The 21800-nt window shown below is 41.6% G+C and overlaps 1 protein-coding gene across 4 annotated transcripts in view; it reads right to left on the bottom strand.

Moving 5' to 3' along the window:
• Window positions 1–21800, bottom strand: part of SCN8A (sodium voltage-gated channel alpha subunit 8) — a 369246-nt gene that overhangs the window by 35975 nt on the left and 311471 nt on the right. For 3 of the 4 annotated variants that reach the window (XM_063952263.1, XM_063952260.1, XM_063952259.1), the window contains 3 exons: window positions 11765–11919; window positions 8087–8260; window positions 3820–3942 (listed from right to left, as the gene is read on the bottom strand). In XM_063952263.1, the coding sequence (XP_063808333.1) occupies window positions 3820–3942; window positions 8087–8260; window positions 11765–11919 (452 nt within the window). The remainder of the gene's footprint in view (window positions 1–3819; window positions 3943–8086; window positions 8261–11764; window positions 11920–21800) is intronic. The other variant, XM_063952261.1, reaches the window with a different exon arrangement.

The raw sequence follows: 21800 nt of genomic DNA, 5'->3' as shown, positions 1-21800 counted from the left end.
GAACCCCTGGAGGGCACCGGAGCAATTACTTATGCAGTAAGCAGAAGTTAGTGCCGGATGTTTGCACAGATATATATATATATACATATATATATATATATATATATATATATATACAGGTTGAGTATCCCTTATCCAAAATGCTTGGGACCAGAGGTATTTTGGATATCGGATTTTTCCGTATTTTGAAATAATTGCATACCATAATGAGATATCATGGTATTGGGACCTAAATCTAAGCACAGAATGCATTTATGTTTCATATACACCTTATACACACAGCCTGCAGGTCATTTTAGCCAATATTTTTTGTAACTTTGTGCATTAAACAAAGTGTGTCTACATTCACACAATTCATTTATGTTTCATATACACCTTATACACACAGCCTGAAGGTTATTTAATACAATATTTTTAATAACTTTGTGTATTAAACAAAGTTTGTGTACATTGAGAAAGATATAAAAAAACAAAGGTTTCACTATCTCACTCTCACTAAAAAAAAGTCTGTATTTCGGAATATTCGGTATTTTGGAATATTTGGATATGGGATACTCAACCTGTATATATAAATATTACATTTAGCGCAACCAGGTACATGTATTAAATGTTAAACAATATAGGGGAACTGTGAAAGGGAGGGTGTTTTCTTTATATCGGTAGCAATACTGGTCTCCTGAAAACTGCTTGTGATTTACAGGATTCAATATTACTACATTTTGCTGCTAATTTTACCCACTAAACCGCTAGATAATAAATTGGGCACTTTAGGGGGCAGAATTGATGCTCAGTATGCCAATCTGCAGCAGACACAAACCCGCATGAAAAAACGTTTGTTGTTGAGACCCCAGTTATCACTTTCCTGCATTTCTTAACATAAGCCAGATATGACATCTCCATTTGAAGTTCAAATGCCCAACACGGAAATACCATGCAGAGCAGTGCAAGTAGCTTTTGGCCCAGGGGAAAATCAGAAGTGGCCTACGGTATTAATTTGAGATGTACAATAATAAACTGTTATAGAAAGGATCACAGTGGTAAATAGTCATGACAGTCTGGCATCTCAGTCCTGCAGACTAATCAAGGTTAGGGCTGTTTCTTCCTCTAAAATCTTTTAATAAAAATCTCCTATGTCAGTGTTGATAAGTTAATGTCTTCCATCAGTCACTTATGTATATACCAAAACCAGGAATCAGTCCAATACCCACGTCAGCCTTTCTCTGACCGTTCTGTAGTATGATAACAAGTAGGAAGTTATATATGCATAGAGTTCTATGGAACCTACCTACTGAGAGTACCTGGTGCACACTTAGCGTGGTTTCCAGATGCTTCGAATCCCCCTTCCAGCTGGGGACAAACTGGTACCTCCCATTTTACTGCATAAGGCTTTTTTTTACAGATGCATTGTAGCCAAATACTAGTACTGTATGCCTTGGCAGCCATAACATTTGCTATCTATCACAATGGGTTTGTTTTCTCCTAGTGGTGGTAGGGGGCAGCCTTTTTGCAGACCAAATTCCCCTAGAGAATACAGCCCTGCACTTACTTGCCTAGGGCTGGTTGTCAACATGCTTTGTGTCTCCCCTATGTTTCCACTACCAACCCAGTTTTAAATTGAAATACTATTTTGCGGGGGGACCCTACGCTTTTTTATATATTCATCTATTTTTAACAAAAATGCATATACAAGGCTGCTAAGATGCAATAAAGCCATGAAACACAACAAACACACTGCATTTTTGAGATAGGATTGCAGCATAGCTGGAGTATAGAGACTGAGAGTGATCGAAGGTGGGTTCAGTTTAAATGTTCAAAACTGCCTTTAGTAAATACTGTAGTTTTTGTCTCAAACCCGCTGCCAATCCACAGATGATTACAAAAATTGCATGATTATAAAACCTCCGCAAACCTGCTGCTTAGTAAATCTTGACCTGAGTATGGAGGGAAGAAAGGGCATCTAATGTATGTGACAACGTGGGCTATTAATTAATAAGGTGATGGTAGAGGATAATCATGTACAGTAGTGGTGGGTGGCAGATATACATTTATTGGTGGAGTGAAGATGTGAGCAATTTATTTGATAATGGGAGCTATTTCATTTAATAGTGGGGTCATGGTAGTGCCTAAGGTGTGGTAATGGAATTCTTGTCTTGTTTCTATAATACTGCACATGAAAACCAATAAGAAAACCTACAAACATTACACAAAACTTAGCAGATATCCTCCCTTACTTTCCTGAGTCATAAAACAGATGGCTAGCAGTACATTTTAAGAAATCAGGAAAATATAATTGCCAATATTCTGACAAGTTTTTTAAAGAATTTTCCGTTGTATCCCCTGTACGGTGGAATTGCACCAATCAATGTATAATAATCATGCAAAAGCGTCAGAGCGGACAGTTTTGTTGCAGTCGGGGGTAAAAAGTAAGTGATACTCAGTAGGTAATCATGTCTGAATCATAGAAGACCCCCACTAGGTGTACCAGGGCGTAACATTATTTATCTTACAAACATGAGACAAAACATATTGTGCAAATAGCTGCAATTTTATCACCGTGAATATCTATCTACATATATCACTACTATATCTGGGGTGCATGTGGTATGTGACCACATTGCATGTGTGTGTGTGTGTGTGTGTGTGTGTGTGTGTGTGTGTGTGTGTGTGTGTGTGTGTGTGTGTGATCGACACAACAACATTTTCAAGTTAGTGCAACCATCTAAATAAGAGCATATGTACATTGTTAAAGTTAATGGTTCTTACATATGGCCTAGTTCATGTTTGCACGCACTTGCCTACGCAACTCTAAATCTTAAGGCTAAAGTACACATACGCAACACCCACATAATAACAAGTAACGTTCACTGCTCACGTAGCTCTATGGTGACGCAGACTGGCCGCGGCAGAAGTGATGATGGCGCCATGTTTCTCTACATACATGATCACAGCTGAAGTCAGACACATCTGCGTTTTTGCTGCCACCTCCCCCAAATGGTCCTTTTCTGTTGATCACTCTGCGTTAAAATCTCCCTGCATCACAGAGGTACCTTGAAGCGTGCGCACTGAAATCATGGTCTGCCGATAATCGCTCAATAGTGTGAACATTGGCATTGCATACAAACATGAATTAGACCCACAATACAGCAAGAGTTCCAATACATTTTAGGAAGCATTAGAAGGCACTAGTTTGAAGAGACATTTGTGTTCCCACAGCCGCAGTGGTAGGACAGGGCACCATAAAGCATAGAGAGAAGTGGAAGTGAAGGAGCTTCGCTGTCAGACAAGCCTTCCAGTCTTCATAAGACTGGACTGAGAACAACAAGGTGCAGCAAGATGAATTAAACCAAAATGTCAAAGTCTCATTATTAGATGATTAGACAAATTATCTCTTCTATCTCTGACACAAATACAGATTTTTAAATTTCCGCTATACACCCAGTTCCCATATAATATACAAAACAAGTTATGAAGATGAGTTGTAAAGGGTTCAAATTCCTCTTCTTTGCACCTGGTGATTCTCTCTTTAGAGATACAGCAGGGGAACCCTCTGGATGCTTGAGATAAGCCAGGCCAAATGAAAACAGCCAATGTTACAATGTACTACGAATGATATGTCATTTGTGGCCCATATTAATGTGATGAGGCAGCTGAATGCGTCTCCCTTGTTGTAGCAGAGAGTGCAGGGATAAGGGGGGGGGGGGGGGGGGGGACCAGCAGCTGCATCATGAGCTTTGAATTTCAATCCAGTTTGATCAGTTCTAGCATGCTTAAAACTGCTCCTTACGCATGCAGAAGGATCAGCTGCTTTCAGCATCTTACCCTCATCCCTTCAAATCGTGACAAGGCTCTTAGGGGTCTCAAAGCTCTTAAGGTCCTAAGGGACTTAATGGCACCTAGTTCCGAGTAGCCCAGGGCATTAGCTACAAGACTTACTAAAGAGACCTACACAGAAACAGAAAAGCAAAGAGAGTTTCCAGACTGTTAGAATGAAAGCCTAACACTGATGAACAGCCTGGGGCCCCAGCTGTCTAAGTCAGATGACCGACCTGAAAAGAAACATGGTTAGAAAGGGTATTATTAAAAAAAGGAAGATTAAGTTTAAGAGAAGCAGAACCACATCAATAGACAGTAGGGTCTGTTCAAGACGAAGCTCACAAAATTCTTACCCTGGCCCTTCAACATCTGTTGGTTACAGCTGCTCCCATTAAATTAAGCCAGACAAATTTAAGGTACCTGTGAGAAAGAATACAAATAAACATATACAGGACAAGCCTCCTACATATATGTCGTCTGGAATTGAAAGATATGTATTGTGCGACTAAACCTGCTTCATGCTTTGTCTTATTCTGTCCTGGTATCTATATTATCTTAATGAGGATTATACTGTGGGACGATGGCTTTCATGAAGGATTTCGAACAAGTGGTTGTCCTTGAAAGATACAATATAAACATAAATGAGCAATTGATGTACATACCAAATTTAATAATGCGTTCAAAGAAATGATAGATGCAAAATATGAATGTGCGGACAAAACTATCCCTAACCTGATGGTAAAATCAGACTGTCTGGTAAAGTTGTATGTAGTATACTAAATGATGGAGTTGATGTATCAAGCCGTGAAAAGGGTAGAGAAGTGGACCAGTAGAGAAGTTGTCCATAGCAACTAATCAGCATTAGGCTATCATTTTATAGAAGGTACTTGATAAATGCTACCTTGAAGCTGATTGGTTTCTATGGGCAACTTCTCCACTGGTCCACTTCTTCACTCTTTTCACTGCTTGATATACAGTATCAACACTCCTATGTTTAATTTGTATCAGTTCTTCAGAATGATTGGGGTTTATTTACTAAGCCTTGGAGAGAGCTAAAGGGGATAGAGATAGAGCACCTGCTCCTGTGTTTGAAAAATGACAGTTAATAGCTGATTGGTTCGTAATTTATCTCTCTCCAATGCTTGGTAAATAGACCCTATTGTCACCAAGTAATACCTCTTTCACATAAAAATACCAGGACCAACCCGGGATTTGGAAAACAGTTCCAATCGGGGACAGATCCGGGAGAGCTCCCGTTCACACCACACTCCGACCCGGGTTATTCCCAGGTCGCCGCCATTTACACTGCACATGGGTGCAGTGTTTAGTTATCTGCCAGTGCTTGTTGATGACATCATCTCTAAGTGCCGGGTATCCATCCCTCCCTATGTTGTAAATGAGTCCGATGACCCGGGTTACCCGTTCACACTGCCCCATAGCCAGGGTCCTTCCCGTGACCAACCCTGCTCGCTACCTGCGTTGGATTTTTTGGGGGGGTTCAGGGACAATGGGTCTAATTCAGGTTGATTTGCAAATCGCAATCCAACCACAGTTTTTACGAAGGCCCCCACTGCGCACATGCAGGTCCTGTCCTGCGTGTGCGCACGCAGTTAATGCTAATGGTTAGCATTAACTGCGAACGCCTTTGCCTGATTGACAGTCCGTTGTGGAGGCGGCACAAGGTAAACGGGGTCGCGGTGGGGCCAAAGGGGGATGTGCCGCTACAAACTAAAAAATGGCAGCGGGTCTCCTGCCATCACAGCCAGGCTGCGCTGGCAGGAGGCATCCACAATTTCAGCAATCATGCTAAAAATGCGAAGCGATCGCAATTTCATCATGATCGCAGTGAGTGGGCTGCATGCTGGGCAACCGTGCCCTACGATGGGTGGCCCCAAGCATGCGAATCAAAGGATTGTAAATTCTGCTAAAAAAAAATTTGCAACCCTTACTGAATAAGGTCCAATAACCTGGTGTAAAAGGAGTATTAGTGTCAAAGTAGCAGTCTGTTACTATGACTAATGAGAGTGAATTCTTATGGGCATGAAAAACAGTACATTGTCTGGAGAATAAGACATGTAGGACACATGAAATAGAAATACAAATATACCTGCAATATTATAAATTAGTTGTTAATACATTTCTTATATTCTGGAAAATAAATGCAGTAATGTAACAACATACATTTACAAACTCTATATATATATATATATATCTAACTAGCGAGAAAGCATAACTTACTGTAGCTGAATATAAATCTTTGTTATTCCAATTACGGTAACCCAGTATTAGTATAGACAGCTGTTACTCAACTAATACAGGGGATGTACTACTTATTATTCCATGTACCCAGAATTCAGTACAGGGGTATTTAACATTTGCCATTCTGTACACCTCTACATTAGAAAACAAAAATATTATTGTTATTATTTCATATAACACAGTTTTGGTACAGGGGAGGGAAATCTTTCTTTTACCCCTTATCTCAAATAAACATAGAGTTATTTATTAGGGAACACAATCTAGGGAATACAATCTATCCTATATATTCTATCAATAGTACACAGGTTTATTATATTCTACAGTATATAGCCAGCATCAGAACAACAATATATAATCTATATATCAATATTGTACAGTAATTCCATAAAACTCTTCTTAAGAACAAACTATGTAGCCTTTGAATTTTATATAAGTAAGCATTCATTTAGCGGTAGGTCATCTTTGTTATTCCATGTATCTCAGCATTAGTACAAGGAAATGTAATTATTGGTATATTATATACCCAACCTTGCACTAGCCATCTACCTATCTATCTATCTATCCATCTATCTATCCATCTATCTATAGTACCTTCATTAGTTTAGGGAGTTTATACTCTCTCTGCTATCCTATAATCCCCCTTCTACATTTTTAGAATTCAATATCAGCAGCATTAGAACAGGAATATAAAATCTTATGTTATTCAACATTTACCAACATTAATACAGGTGTATGAAATCTTTGTTATTCTATATAGCCTAGATTAGTACATATATATATAATGGGGTAAATTTACAAAAGATCAATTTAACTCGATTTTAAAATTGATCTAAACTGTGTGCCGTGGCTCCCTGGGGTGCCTAAGGACACTTGCAGGGGTGCCCTGGGTTGGTGGTCCAGGACCAATTCAAAATATTTATAATCAGGTAATAGGCAAACCTAGCGGTTCTGGCTGCAATCATAAAATATGTGGACAAACAGAAACAAAGCTTGTCCCTCACTACACAATTAAACCTAAGGAAGACATATCAACACAATTTACTTAATGCAATATCTCTTTCTAAATATCTCAACAAGTAACATTTGGCCTAGAGGTGCCATGAATTTTTTTTTTATGCTCTAGGGTGCCGTGATTCAAAAAAGTTTGGGAACCACTGATCTAAATCAATATTGTGTTTTAGTGGCTAATTTGTACATTTTTTATTCTATTTTTTAATATTGCTACTTCTGTGATAGTAAGTGTGTGATTTAGCCCCTAAGACACAACACTGAGTTTGAGTGATTTAAAATCGAGTGAAATCGACCTTTAGTAAATTTAGCCCAATGGGTATTTTTGTTGTATTTTTATATAAACTATCTTTGTTATACGATATATCTTTGAATTAATACAGGGGTACACAAACTTTGTGTGCTCATATACCTCTGAACTAGAAAGGAGGATGTAACATTAGAATGTAATAATTGTTATTTAATTTTCTCTTCCTTTAAGACAGGGCTATTATCTCTATCTCTATTATTCTATGCACCTCGGTGTTACAGTAGGGGTATGCAAATATTGATTTGCCATGAATCCAGACATTAGTACAAGGATAGGGGTGATTCTCCAGAAAGTGAACAGAAGGTTCCGTGCATTACACGCTTTTAATTTTTTTTTTCCTTTTAAACTAGTCTGTTAAGAAATTGTAATTATATAAAAACATAATTGCTTAGTAGCAATGCCTTACCCTATATCTTAAGACCCACTACAATCTTAGTATTTTAGAGAAGTATGTTGTTTGAATTTTTTGTAGCTGTCCCGTGCATCACGCAGAATCGCCCATATGCAATGTTTTTTATTTATGCAGCTCAGCATCAGAATAGGGGATTGGAATATTGATTCTTCAATATAGGGCTAATGTATTCTAACAACACTTTAGGTGAGGTGAATATGCAAACAGATGTAGAAATGGTAGGTAAGGAGCTATAGCTCAAAAGAACAATGCTTTGATGTCCAAAAACGTAAAACAATACATACATCAACAATGAGGAAGTCTAGCCAGCACCAGGCATTGGTGAAGAACTTGACAAATCCATACGCCAGCCATTTCAGCAACATTTCCAGGATGAAAATGTAAGTGAAAACCTTATCTGCATACTCGAGAATTGTACGAATTGTCTTGCGTTGTTCTATGTAGATGTCTTCAAATGCCTGATGGGAAAAAATGCATTTGTTACGGTGTGCAGTATTTGTTGAGGTTTTCAGGTTTGGACTGCAGTGTTCTTTAGTAGATTATCTAAATGACAATGGGCCTAATTCAAGGTTGATTGCAAAACAAAATTTTCCTGTAATGGGCAAAACCATGTGCACTGCAGGGGGGCAGGTATAATGTGTAGATTTGGGTGGGGGGTGTTCAAACTGAAATCTAAATTGCAGTGTAAAAATAAAGCAACCAGTATTTACCCTGCACAGAAACATTATAACTCACCCAAGTCTAACTCTCTCTGCACATGTTATATCTGCCCCATCTGCAGTCCAACATAATTTTGTCCGTTAGAAGAAAATATTGTTTTGCAATCAACCTTGAATTAGGCCCAATGTACATTAAAACCGTTATTGAAATTACATTGAAACTCCAAATTAAAACAAAAGGTGCTGGTGGTCAACACGTAGCTATGGAAGTTAGGAGGGATAAAATATCCAACAATGCAAATGGGTAAATTTAAAAATATAAAATAGGATGTCACTCCAAACTGACGTCACTTGGTGAATAAGAAGTATCTTTTTCAAAGAAAAAAATCAATTGTCTTGATGCATATGCTGGAAAACTACAGACAGTAAATAAATAGTCTTGATAATTTGCATACTCCAAGGGGTCAGAAGGGATGATTAGCCACTTGCCTGGTGTGGTTATATCAGATGGGACCAAGCCAGACTGGGCTTTCCCTAACATGGTAGCATCTGATGCAACCAGTCAAAAATGCAGACTTGGCAGCTGCTGTAAGATAATTTTCCAGTAGCTGCCACTCTCAGAGGGACATCCAGGCCCCTCTGCTTCCTGGTTAAATCCCCCAGTGCCTGCTGAGTAAATGTAACAGTTCTCATCTTCCCTATGAGCATCCAGCTGCTGCATAGAGAAGTAGCAGCTAGGGAAACACAAAGACGTGATGTTCCGATGATAATACATATCGGTCACCAATGTTTAAAAAAATATATAGATATTTTACAAATGTAAAAAAAATATATATCTATTTATTAATTATTATTATTATTTTAAATAAAATCGTATTGGATAAGTCTTAAGTAGATGTTCTTAACCTAATTCAATCTTTAAAAACAAAACACTAAAATTTATGAGCAATTTCTGGACAAAAATACTAAATATTAAATTAACTCCCATTGCTCTGCCTATGGGAGGACATTTGCACACAGAACCCCTGGCAGCTCCAAGAGTCTTCCATATACTGCTTAGTGCTGCTTGGCTGCTGGTAAAGACATCAACTAGCTGCCCACGGTACAGGAACTAATGTTATCTCAAAGCACAAATGCTTCTGTAGAGCTACTTTACTTTCTCAATGACAGTACTGGCAACATGTCAAGATGGAGTATCCATCCGCACAGCAAGACAAATGAGCCCAAGATTCCATGATGGAGAATTTACATCTTGATGAATGTCTTATGAGCAAAGAGGACTACAATGAGGACACAAGTTATCAAGCAACAAGAATCCTCTGCCTTTCCCCACTACAAAAAAAATACTTTTGAGTATTATTGACTCTTATGCTGGGTACAAATTGGCTGCGGGATACGGTCATTAGGTCGACCACTATTGGTCAACATGCATTAGGTCGACATAGAAAAAGGTCGACATGCGTTTTTCACCTTTTTTGAATTTTTTTGCATTTTTTCATACATTACGATCCACGTGGACTACGATTGGGAATAGTAACCCGTGCCATGTGCACGGTGCACTAATTGGGGTTCCCCGTCACTTTACAAAGAAAATGACACCAAAAAAAGTAAAAAAACCTCATGTTGACCTTTTACCATGTCAACCTAATAGTGGTCGACCTAATGACTGTCGACCTAAGTGTGGTCAACGACTCAATGTGGTCAATGACTCATACCCCTGGGCTGCTATATCGACCATTCAATTGAATGATTAATATATCGAGGGCATATCAGCAGGTGTGTACCAGCATATTGAGTGGCCGATTGGTAAGTGTGTACACTTACAGTACCTTGGTTGGCTGCTCAGTCGGCAGGTCCAGGTGTATACCCAGCCAGGTGTGTACACGTAACTCCTGCTTTACCTGTTATTGCTGAGAAGCAGTAGCCAGCTAACACACTATGTACTAATAATTCTAGCTCCGATTTACCAATATTTGGAATATGATGGATTCTGGATATTGGTCCCCACAGCTACCACCATCTGAGGATGGTGGTAGCCCATTGTAGCCTATGGGCTACACATCGCATTGCTGGCCGGGCAGAGGGTTTCCTCAGGAACAGGCCGCTGTGCTTGTGCGGTCGAGCTGAACGTGCATGTGCAGCGTCCCCGACAGTCGCCATAGCACATCACAGGGACTGGCTGCGGGATGATACATTTAGGTGATAGCATTGCATACTGCAATGCAATCCTGGGCGGTAAGATCCCGCCCCCAGATTGCATTCAATATGTAATCCATGATAAGTGGACCCCTCAGTGAAAAAAATCAATCCAACCACATCAACTACAGTACCCACTCAGCGTCAGCTCATAGCTCTTTCCAGCAGTGCAGATACCATGAGCGGATACCATGGAGCTTGTGGATTCAACATGGAGCGACATTATAAGAACTTATTTTCTTAAAACAAAAGGTACATCTATGTCTGACGGATGATATGTTTACATATTACAGCTCAAAATTACATTCATCTTTATTAATAATGTAGCCAATGGGGACACTGTTCTATTGCAGCTAATGGATGACATTTCATGTACGTTTTTTAAAACACTATGGCAGCACACACTCATTTTAATACAGATTATGCAGAAATAATTGATATCATTTATATATAATAATGTAATCAGGTTATTCTTCTTTTAACGCATATTAAATATCCTATTTTGCTTGTACTATTGAATTTTTGTCATGACAAACATATCTCAAAGGTAAACATGTTGGCTCTGCAGCTATTAAATTCTATTGGAAAAATGCATAAAAAGAAAAATCTTCAGTTTATCGTAATTATATTCCACCTTCAAAATGTCTGTTAGAGCACAGTACTTCTTCTGGTATACAGAGAGTGGACAGCAGACTATGGAGACTGTCTGTGGTAATTTAACACTGACTTTAAGACAATTTAAATCTTAGGTTTTCGTAGCTTGGCACAATTGCTAAAGACATCTGGAGAAGAAGCTCTAGCTGATGGGGAGAACCAGAGGGATTTTCCTATCTCTCCACAGACTGAAGGCCTCACACGGGCAGTGCACGTTCCAAGTCAGAATCCGTAAGAACAGTAAAAGTGAATGCTTATGGCAAATGGAAGCATACACTGTGCATGGAGGAAGGGGGCCCACATGGATCACTATTACTATTTTATGTGCAAGTGCAACATAATGCAGATGGAAGTACAGCACTCCACACACGTGTACATTCCTAACACTGTTTTTTCTTCTTTTTAATAGGGTTTAATTGACACAGAAAGAAGTAAAATAAGAATAAAACTTACCAGAGCCCCGGAGCTTAACAATATCATGAAGATGATAAAAGTTTCAAACCAGTTGTGCTCCACTATAAGAAAACAGGTTTTCCGCAGGGTCCACCATCGCTTTCCCCACCCATCTTCTATGCTGAAATCCAGATGCTTGAAACGTGCTACACAGCCTGCAAGAATACACAATCTTTTGTTTTAAACACTCAAAGGGGACAATTCAATTGATTGCGAAAAGCGTGATAATTGTTGCTATTCAATTGTTTTGAGCGCCCCTTAATTATCGCACTTGACTAAACTAATAGGTGAGACGGGGAAAAGTGCTGTTTGGGCACACCTCCGGGGGTGCGAGCTGAGATGTGACTGTCACGGGTAATGGGCGTCTGATCAGAACAACAATTGAATGGTTCCAATAGACACCGATTACTGTAGACAATACCACCAACAACTGAATAGCCCCCAAAGAAAACAGATTAAGCTTTAACACACAGTGAGTAGCCAGTAAGGACATATATAAATATTAACGCAAACAAAAAGGTAGTTTTTGACTTTGCTAAGCGACACAAGTGTGCGGCACAAACACCTGGCCCATCTAGGAGTGGCACTGCAGTGGCAGACAGGATGGCAGTTTTAAAAACTAGGCCCCAAACAGCACATCACGCAATGAAGAAAAAGAGGTGCAATGAGGTAGCTCAATGACTAAGCTAAGTGAAACAAGTGTGCGGCACAAAAACCTGGCCCATTTAGGAGTGGCACGCAGTGGCTGAATGTCGAAAGTGCGCCGCAATTTTTCAGGCCACCGACAGCATCTCCTGCATGCCCCTGTCATTTTAAAAAAAATTCTGCACCACCAAATTAATTGTAAGTGCAAAACATGGGACGTGCTGTAATTTGCTCAGATGTAATGCACGCACAATAATGGTGGACTTATACGGCAGTACCTCATGACTTATACGGCAGTACCCCTGGACTTATACAGCAGCATCAATGGACTTATACAGCAGTATCCCTGGACTTATACGGCAGTACCCCTGAACTAATATGGGTGCACAACTGGACTGGACTTATACGGCCGTACCCCTGGACTTATACGGCTGCACCACTGGACTGGACTTATACGGCAGTACCCCTGGACTTATATGGCTGTCAAAGTCAGAAAAATATCTCTATGCACACTGCCATATTTTGCACCTCATTCAGGTCCGCGCTGCGCATGCGTGCGCTCTCCCGTGAGTGCGCATACCCGCTGTTGCGTGCACCCGCTGGTGCTCGGTATGCGTATTTACGGTAAAGTTTGTGTAGTCGTAGCGTGCGACTCAATCGTTACATATTTTCACTAATTAGGTATTTTATAGATCATGGTCCCTTTGATAGATTCTGAAAGTTTGATTAACATAGCATGTTCCTGAACAGAGAGATCCCTCTTTGCATTGTACGAAGGGTCTAACAGGGGTCATACAGTAGTGTTTGGTACCCATCGGAAGAGTATTTAAATAGCAATATTCCGGTGTTGGTTTGGAGCGGATTAATCGCTCGTGCGAATAGTTATGGACATAAGAAGTTTATGTCCATTTACTATTATTTGTTCTTACTTAATCATGCGGCGGGAAACCCAGTATCCCACCCACCTGAACAGTTGGAAACAGTCACAGCCCACCTGTATGAATCAACCTATGACCTTTTGTTATAATGCGAAGCCGAATTCCTGTGTCCAATGGACAATGAGATTGTAGGGACCATTGAATTGTATTGTGTGTGGGGCATAAATAGGCAGGCCGACGATACCCAGGTCACTCTCTTCAACGGTTCTCATTGCTGATAATCGGGAGCTGGATATCGAGGCGCATGCGATCGTTTCCCCTTGTGCGTAAGTTTTCTCCGTAATCATATTGTCTTACTGTGAGCCATCTCTCTCTCTCTCTATCTTTCTCTCGTATTTTCCCTTTATTGTATTGTATTATATTTCCTGTGTAGTTATCTGGTTAGTTGGTTTATGTTATATTGTAGTGTATGCTTTGTACTGTGATTCTTTTTGCAAGTATAATAGTCATAATACATTTAATAGGTTTTGGACCCTAAGCCCAAGTATCTGTGTATTTCTTATAGTGTTAAGTATTCCCTGAGCGTCGGTGACGCTCAAGCAGCTTTGTAGTTAATCAGGTTACACCAGGTTGCACTTACACTCTGTCTCTACACTAAGGTTTACTGTGTATTTCGTTGTTAAAGGTATAGATATAAAGGTTTAACGTTGTAAGCGTCTGCATCGCTGGTGATCTCCTCGTGGTCTCGAGCGTCCACTACGCTACAGCGAATCATTACGTTAGTCGACAGCCACTAGCGTGTCTGCCTGTGATCACTAGGCCGTAAGCGAACGTGACGCTTGAGCGTCTCGACTACGGTTGAGCGATCGCTACGCAACTTGCGTACCCTTACGGTACTTCTTACGTAGATAGCGTACAGTGTTCTTAGACCTCTTAAAGTGTTTTATATACGATAAATATTCAGCTTTATCAATTGGCGGCTCGCCCGTCCTTCACATATCTGCACTAGGTAGATCAGCAGACATTATCCCTCAGCAAAGGGCGGGAGGTTGTATCCCTCGTAGTGCTGACGGGATAAGCGTCTGCTTCGCTTAGGTAAAGAGTGCTGAAGGAATCCGGGAACCGGAGGTAAGAACAAAACGCTAGTGTCTTTTAAAACTGTTTATTTTTCTGTCTTGCGTACACACGCACGCACACATATATATCTGCATTTCTTTTTCTTTTTCATTTTCGTATATCACTCTCCTGTCGGCCAGTTTTATAGTTGATAGAAGTGCTAAAAGAGATTTGCCGTTATTTCATAGTTTAAGAGTAAAGGTAATATAGTTAAAAAGATAGACAAACACACAGTTTTGCCTGGTAGATAAGGCGAAGTCAGTGTGGTGTGTGGTAGATGATCAAGGATCATCTACATTGATAAAAGTATAAATTGTGTTACGGTGGATCTTTGCTTTGCGTACACGTGTCTCTAACAAAGACTTGCGTACGCAATCCAAAGGCCGACGCACGCAGCGTATATTACGCAACGGAGCGTCCGGTTACGCCCACGTAGCTCAAGTCACGATAAGTTGATTTTTAACGCAAAGCGATAAATAACGCAAAGCGATAAATAACGCAAAGCGATAAATAACGCGAGGCGAGAAATAACGCAAGTCTATTTTTGGGTGTCCGAAATTTAATTAACAGATCCTGCTCCTAATTGGTAACACACCTGATCTAAAGAAAAATTTCTGCGCAGAAATAGAAATAGAAACAAAGTGTACATGTGATGAGTGAGTGTTTTTACAATTTTTAAAGGTTGAACCACAAGAAAAGTCGAGTACTCGTGAGGTACATGCGTGTAAGTGACGTGCACGGTGGCTAGGGAGGCATCCCTGGTTAAATATACAATTTTGAGCATTAGAGTGTAGCAGACCAGGAGGTCATACTGTAACAAGACCAGGAGGTCATAACAGACCAGGAGGTCCAGGTACAGCCGACAAGGAAGTCCGCTATACAGTTCACAGGCACAACACCAAGAAAGGGTTGGTGCAACACCCATATAGGCCATATAAGCTCTGGCTGAAGGAATTCGCAGTCGTAAGTTTCGATTCCATTGGTCTTTCCGTACATAAGCTTAGTTGTTTGTGTACTGAACGATTGGACCGCACGTAATTGTGTACATTAGTTAGTAATCTGACCTAATACCATTAGAGTAAAGGGGTCACCAACGCTATTTGTACACTCTAACGTGATTTGTGTAATTTTTTTATTTTAAGGGAAGTTTGCTGCTCACTCAGGAACTATCCAGCAACCAATAGTTACTGGAAAGAGTAAGTGTTCTTCGGATAACCCTCGCAGGTTCCAGTAAATAGAGGTTCAGGTCGCAGGGGCCCTAGGTCGAGTACGCCAGCACCATATCGGTGTGATCAGGTCGTATTGGTCGGCGTGGGCGAGTGAGTGGGGTACTCGTAAACCGCCACCGTCAGCCTATTGTGGACATTTGGTTTTGCGTAAGGGTTGGCTAAATAAAGCAACACTTTCGAACTATGGGGGCCACTTGTTCAGGTAGGGGGCGATCAACCTCGGTTCGGGTTGATTCAGTGGTCCGACCAATTGGGTCGGCCAGGTATATAATGTGTGAGAAATACGGAAGTCACACAGAAACTTTATGTGATGAATGGGAGAGAATGACTGTACATGACGGGGAGAAATTCCCAAGAGTAGGTAGCTTCAGCTCAGAAGTGTTACAAAATTTAAGGAGGAGGATATGTCTCATAAAATCAACAAAGAGACGAATCCAGCATTATGATTATTTACAGTTGTGGCAACAGGAAGGTGAGATACAGAGAGGTTTGGCTCAGGCGGCGGGATCTGGCTCTAACAGAAAACTGATTGCCACGGCCCCACCGCCACCATATATATCAGGAGAGAAGTTGATTGCGGAGAAAGACGCACTAAAGTGTAACACACAATCACTTAGTAACTGTGTAAATGTTAATGATAATGTTAACCCATTAACCCATGCAAGTATTAACCCGTGCAAGTTGTACCCTGTTTTGAACTTTCCTCAGGAGTGTGATCAAGAGGACGAATCGGCAACGATTTCAGCGCTCTCTCTAGCAGCCACCATAGCAGAGACCACAGTAGGCACAGCTCCACCCACGAGATTAGTAAAGGCCCCTAGCGGAGGGATAGGTGAGGTCGTATCAACTGGTAAGTACGGCACCATGCATTATGCTGAGACTATTTCACCACAGCCTGTAGAATCTACACAGAATGAGGTTGTTAGAATTACACCTGTTAGAGTAATAGCAGTGCCAAATGGGAAAACAGACACATCAGGAGCCACTCCCATTAGGAACATCGCCATGTACACCCCATTTTCCCGAATGGAATTAAGGACCATAGTGTCTGAATTTCCTGACCCTAGAAAAGATTTAGTTGCCAGTCAAAAATACATCAGAGACTTAGGTAACACTGTAGAGCCCAACAACAAAGACTGGCAAATATTGCTGAGAGCATGTTTACCCTCAAATGTCGACGCAACTCAATTTTTAGCTGATTGCGGAGTAGATCATGATGTACCTCTTACAGATGTGTACAACCAAGATAATGTGAAAAGAATAAACTTGCAGTTAAAAGAGTATTTCCCAGCGGTAGCTAAATGGAATAAGATATTCTCCATTAAACAGAGGGAGTCAGAGACAGCTGCAGAGTATTTTCACAGAGCATTATTAGAAATGGAAAAATACACAGGCATAGAGGACATTAAAACAGACACAAACCATCGGGAAGTAGCAGTATCGGTACTGATGGATGGTTTAAAAGAGTCATTGAGGACTAGGGTACAGACCACACAACCATGTTGGCGAGGTCTGTCTGTGGCTACTTTGAGAGAGGCTGCTATTGATCACGATAGAAACATCACCAGACACAGGGAGCAACAAGGTGATAAATTAATGTCAGTAAGTATACAGGCCCTGACCACAAGGCAGCCTTTGTTTGTATCACCAAACCCTGTGGGTAAGTCAAGTATGGTTACTTGTTATTCTTGTCACAAACAGGGACACATGGCACGAGATTGTAGAGTAAAGAATCCACGAAACTCATACCAACCCCCTAGACAACGACATGACACACGACATTGGGATCGGGGTCCACAGAAACGGAGTTATGAGCCACATACAGGGGAAACAAAAAGATATCCCCCGAACAGAGATTGGCATGCCTCTGGTAGTTCCCAGCTATCTCCCTCACAAGTAGTTGCTGCCAGCGGGATTCAGGGAGGTCACCATACCCAATAGGGGTGTGGCCATACCTGTAATCTGCAGCCAGTAAAATTGATTGCCAACCTTGGAAGTGAACCCGAGATCGCAATTAATGTAGCTGGTAAAACTTTAAACTTTCTTGTAGACACAGGGGCGGCCAAGTCAGTGATAAATTCGACAGTGGGCATGAGAACCACTGGTAGGACAATTCCAGCCATGGGAGTAACAGGAGTAGTCCAGCACTACCCTGTTAGCAAACCAGCCGAGATTACAATAGGGCCTTTGCATACCAAGCATTCCTTTTTGCTGGCTGCATCGGCACCAACCAATCTCCTGGGAAGAGACTTACTGTGTAAAATGGGGTGCGTCATTTATTGTACTCCTGAAGGTGTATTCTTGGACATACCTGAGAATCACGCTCAGGAAGTGCGAGACATGTTAGACTCCCCATCAAAATTAATGTCACATACCATTATGACAAATAGGAATCCATCCCAGATAGAAGAGATGACATCTCAGATACCAGAGTCACTTTGGACAAAAGACGGACAAGACACTGGATTAATGGCAAACGTAGCTCCAGTAGTTGTACAAGTAAAAGATGGTAGGATAGCTCCAAAAATCCCACAGTACCCTCTGAAGCCAGAGGTGGAGTTAGGAGTTTACCCAGTAATAGAGCGCTTGCTACAACAGGGCATTCTAGTAAGAACGTCCAGCACTGCCAATAGTCCCATCTTCCCTGTTTAAAAGAGTGGGGGGAGGGGTTACAGACTAGTGCAGGATCTAAGGGGGATTAACAAAATAGTTGAGAGTCAGTTCCCCGTAGTGCCAAATCAAGCTGTCATCCTAATGCAAATCCCTCCCACTGCCAAATTTTTCACTGTTATTGACCTCTGCTCCGCTTTCTTTTCGGTACCTCTGCACCCTGACAGCCAATATTTGTTTGCATTCACATACAGAGGAGTCCAATACACGTGGACTCGATTACCCCAAGGTTTCATAGATAGTCCAAGTATATTTTCTCAGGCTTTGCATGATTGTTTACAGTCTTTCCAACCAGAGAGTGGATCAGTATTGATACAGTATGTGGACGATTTACTGCTGTGTTCAGATTCACTGGAAGCATCTCTGAAGGATACGAAACAGCTCCTGTTTCATCTTTCAGACACAGGACACAAGGTGTCCAAAGACAAGTTACAATTATGCCAAACTAAGGTAAAATATTTGGGACACTGTCTAACACAAGGACTGAGACACCTGACCGCTGATAGAATCCAAGCAATTAGAGACATGACTCTGCCACAAACCCAGCAACAGATCAGAACGTTTTTAGGAATGTGTGGGTATTGCCGTAATTGGATCCCAGGGTTTTCCATTTTGGCGTTACCTTTGCAAGAAATGGTCTCCTCAAACAAACCTGATAGGATTTCGCATACAGACGAGTCCGAAACAGCATTCGAGAGACTCAAACAGTGCCTAACGCAGGCACCAGCATTAGGTATGCCAGACTATGGGAAACCCTTTGAACTATACGGAACAGAAAGTGCTGGTTGCGCGGCAGGTGTACTAACCCAAAAGCACGGTGATGCCAGTAGGCCAGTTGCATACTACAGCGCTCAGCTAGACACGGTAGCGCGATCCCTCCCCACATGCTTGCGAAGCGTTGCTGCGATAGCATTGCTAGTGACAAAAAGCGAAGATGTCGTGCTAGGCCACAACCTCACAATCCATACGCCACATGCAGTATCAGCCTTATTGAATTCTGCCCAAACCAGACACGTCTCATCAGCGAGGTTTACAAGATGGGAATTGGCACTAATGGCCCCCGTAAACATCACCATAAGGAGATGCAGTGCATTAAATCCTGCAACGTATCTCCCAGGTGTGCCTGGTCAGGCACAAAGGGTGGAAGGTGAGAGTGATGGGGAAGGAGGATTTAATACAAAGGAGGACACACATGATTGTATGGAATATTTGACCCAAAATTTTACCACAAGGCCTGACATCAGTGACAACCCACTGGAAGATGCAGAACTCACGTTCTACACGGACGGTAGTTGTCATAGACAGTCAGACTCGGGAGACTTGTGTACTGGATACGCAGTCGTAGATGACCAAGACACCATAGAAGCGGAACCGCTAGGCCCACCTCACTCAGCCCAGGTTGCTGAACTGGTCGCCCTAACCAGAGCATGTGAATTGGCTAAGGGTAAGTCAGCCAATATCTACACCGATTCTAGATATGCATTCGGGGTAGTCCATGATTTCGGAGCCCTATGGCGCCTCAGAAATTTCATGACGGCCGCTGGTACACCGGTAGCGCATGCAGCTCACATAAAAAGGCTTCTAACAGCGATACAGGAACCCGACAGAGTGGCTGTTATCAAATGTAAAGCACACACATATAGCCAAGACCCAGTATCACTTGGTAACAGCCGAGCAGACGAAGCTGCTAAGTTAGCAGCTGCTACCCCCATACAGACAGACACAACACAGTTGATGGTATTTAATACCATCAACACACAGAAGTTGTGTGAAATGCAAAATTTGTGTTCCACACAGGAAAAGGCAGTCTGGAAGGCAAAGGGATATGGCCAGGAGTCCTCAGGACTCTGGACGGATGGACATGGTAAACCGGTGGCACCCAGAGCGTACCTTCCATGTCTGGCTGAAGCAGCTCATGGGCTGACTCATCTAGGCAAGGAAGGGATGTGCAAGTTGGTAAGAGCATATTGGTGCGCCCCAGGATTCTCCTCTCATGCGAGTAAAAGAGCAATGTCATGCCTTACCTGTTTGAGAAAGAATATTGGAAAGGCAATACCTACAGAACCATCCCATATCCCACCTGCCGGCGGCCCTTTCCAGGTAATACAGATTGACTTCATTCAATTACCCCCTTGTCGGAATTTGAAATATGTACTTGTCTGTATAGATGTTTTCTCGAATTGGGTCGAAGCATTTCCTGCGGCTACAAATACCGCTATGTTTACTGCTAAGAAAATTGTGCAGGAATTTGTATGTAGATATGGTATCCCTAGAATAATCGAAAGTGATAGGGGTACCCATTTTACAGGTGATGTCTTTCAAGGAATGTGTAGGTTGATGGGAATTGATAGCAAGCTGCACACTCCGTACCGTCCACAGGCGAGTGCGAAGGTCGAAAGAGTGAACAGCACTATTAAAAATAAATTGAGTAAAGTGATGGCAGAGACAGGATTGACATGGCCAGAAGCTTTACCCATTGTATTGTACAGTATCAGAACCACTCCCAGGTCCCCTCTTAATCTGTCCCCCTTTGAAATTTTGTTTGGTCGACAACCGCATGTTATGATTAACCCTCAGGATGATTTGAAATGTAACAATGAAGTAACTGTAAAGTACTTGATTAACATGAGCAAACAGCTAAGGAATCAAAATGATAATCTGAAGTTGGTGATTCCCGATCTACCAGATAGTAATTGTCATGACATTGAACCTGGGGAGTATGTAATGATACGTAATTTTCTACGCTCAGGTTGCCTTATTGACAGATGGGAAGGACCATACCAGGTCTTATTGACTAGCACTACAGCATTGAAGGTTGCTGAGAGAGAGACTTGGGTCCATTCATCCCACTGCAAGAAGGTTGCTGATCCAGAGAAGTCCCGTGATAAGGAACAGACGGTAGAGGTTGTATCACTGGAGTGTCTGTTCCAGGAGGACTGAGGCGGCACCTGAGCCTTGAAGACCGAAAGCAGTTGTCGATTCCCTGTTCCCTTTTATTGTTTTTCTCCACTTCCCATCCCCTCTCCCTCAAATTTCTTTTTCCCCTTTTCATTCTTCTTCGTCTCCTCCTATAAGATGGACTTGCCCCAAGAGACTGTGATCCGGATTTTCCTGTTGACCATGATGTTGACCAGAGCAGTCTGTTCCGGCGAGAGTACCATGGAGGTCGAGAGAGGTTCTGGAATGGGTTCTGATGATAAAGATGGAGGCGTAGTTTTCCAAGATCAACCTAACCAACAAGCAAAGGCGAGTATCAGAAAACGATCCGATAGCATTGAACATAGAAGGAATTGTGAAGGATTGTTAGCTGAAGAAAACTGTATCTGTAGGCTCTGTAACAATATCATTGAGGATGGGTGCATTAAGAAATGCCAATCCAGTTTTAATATCCATATGGACCGGCATCCATTGAGTGACTATCACTCCTTAGTGGGTAATGTGTTAAACAAAACAGATTGTTGGGTATGCTCTCAAGTACCTCAGGGTCATAGCAAATCA

This window comes from Pseudophryne corroboree, chromosome 2 (assembly GCF_028390025.1).
Source record: "Pseudophryne corroboree isolate aPseCor3 chromosome 2, aPseCor3.hap2, whole genome shotgun sequence".
Lineage (NCBI taxonomy): Eukaryota > Metazoa > Chordata > Amphibia > Anura > Myobatrachidae > Pseudophryne > Pseudophryne corroboree.
Note: the sequence above shows the minus strand (reverse complement) of the source record. Positions and strands in the feature narration are given on the sequence as shown.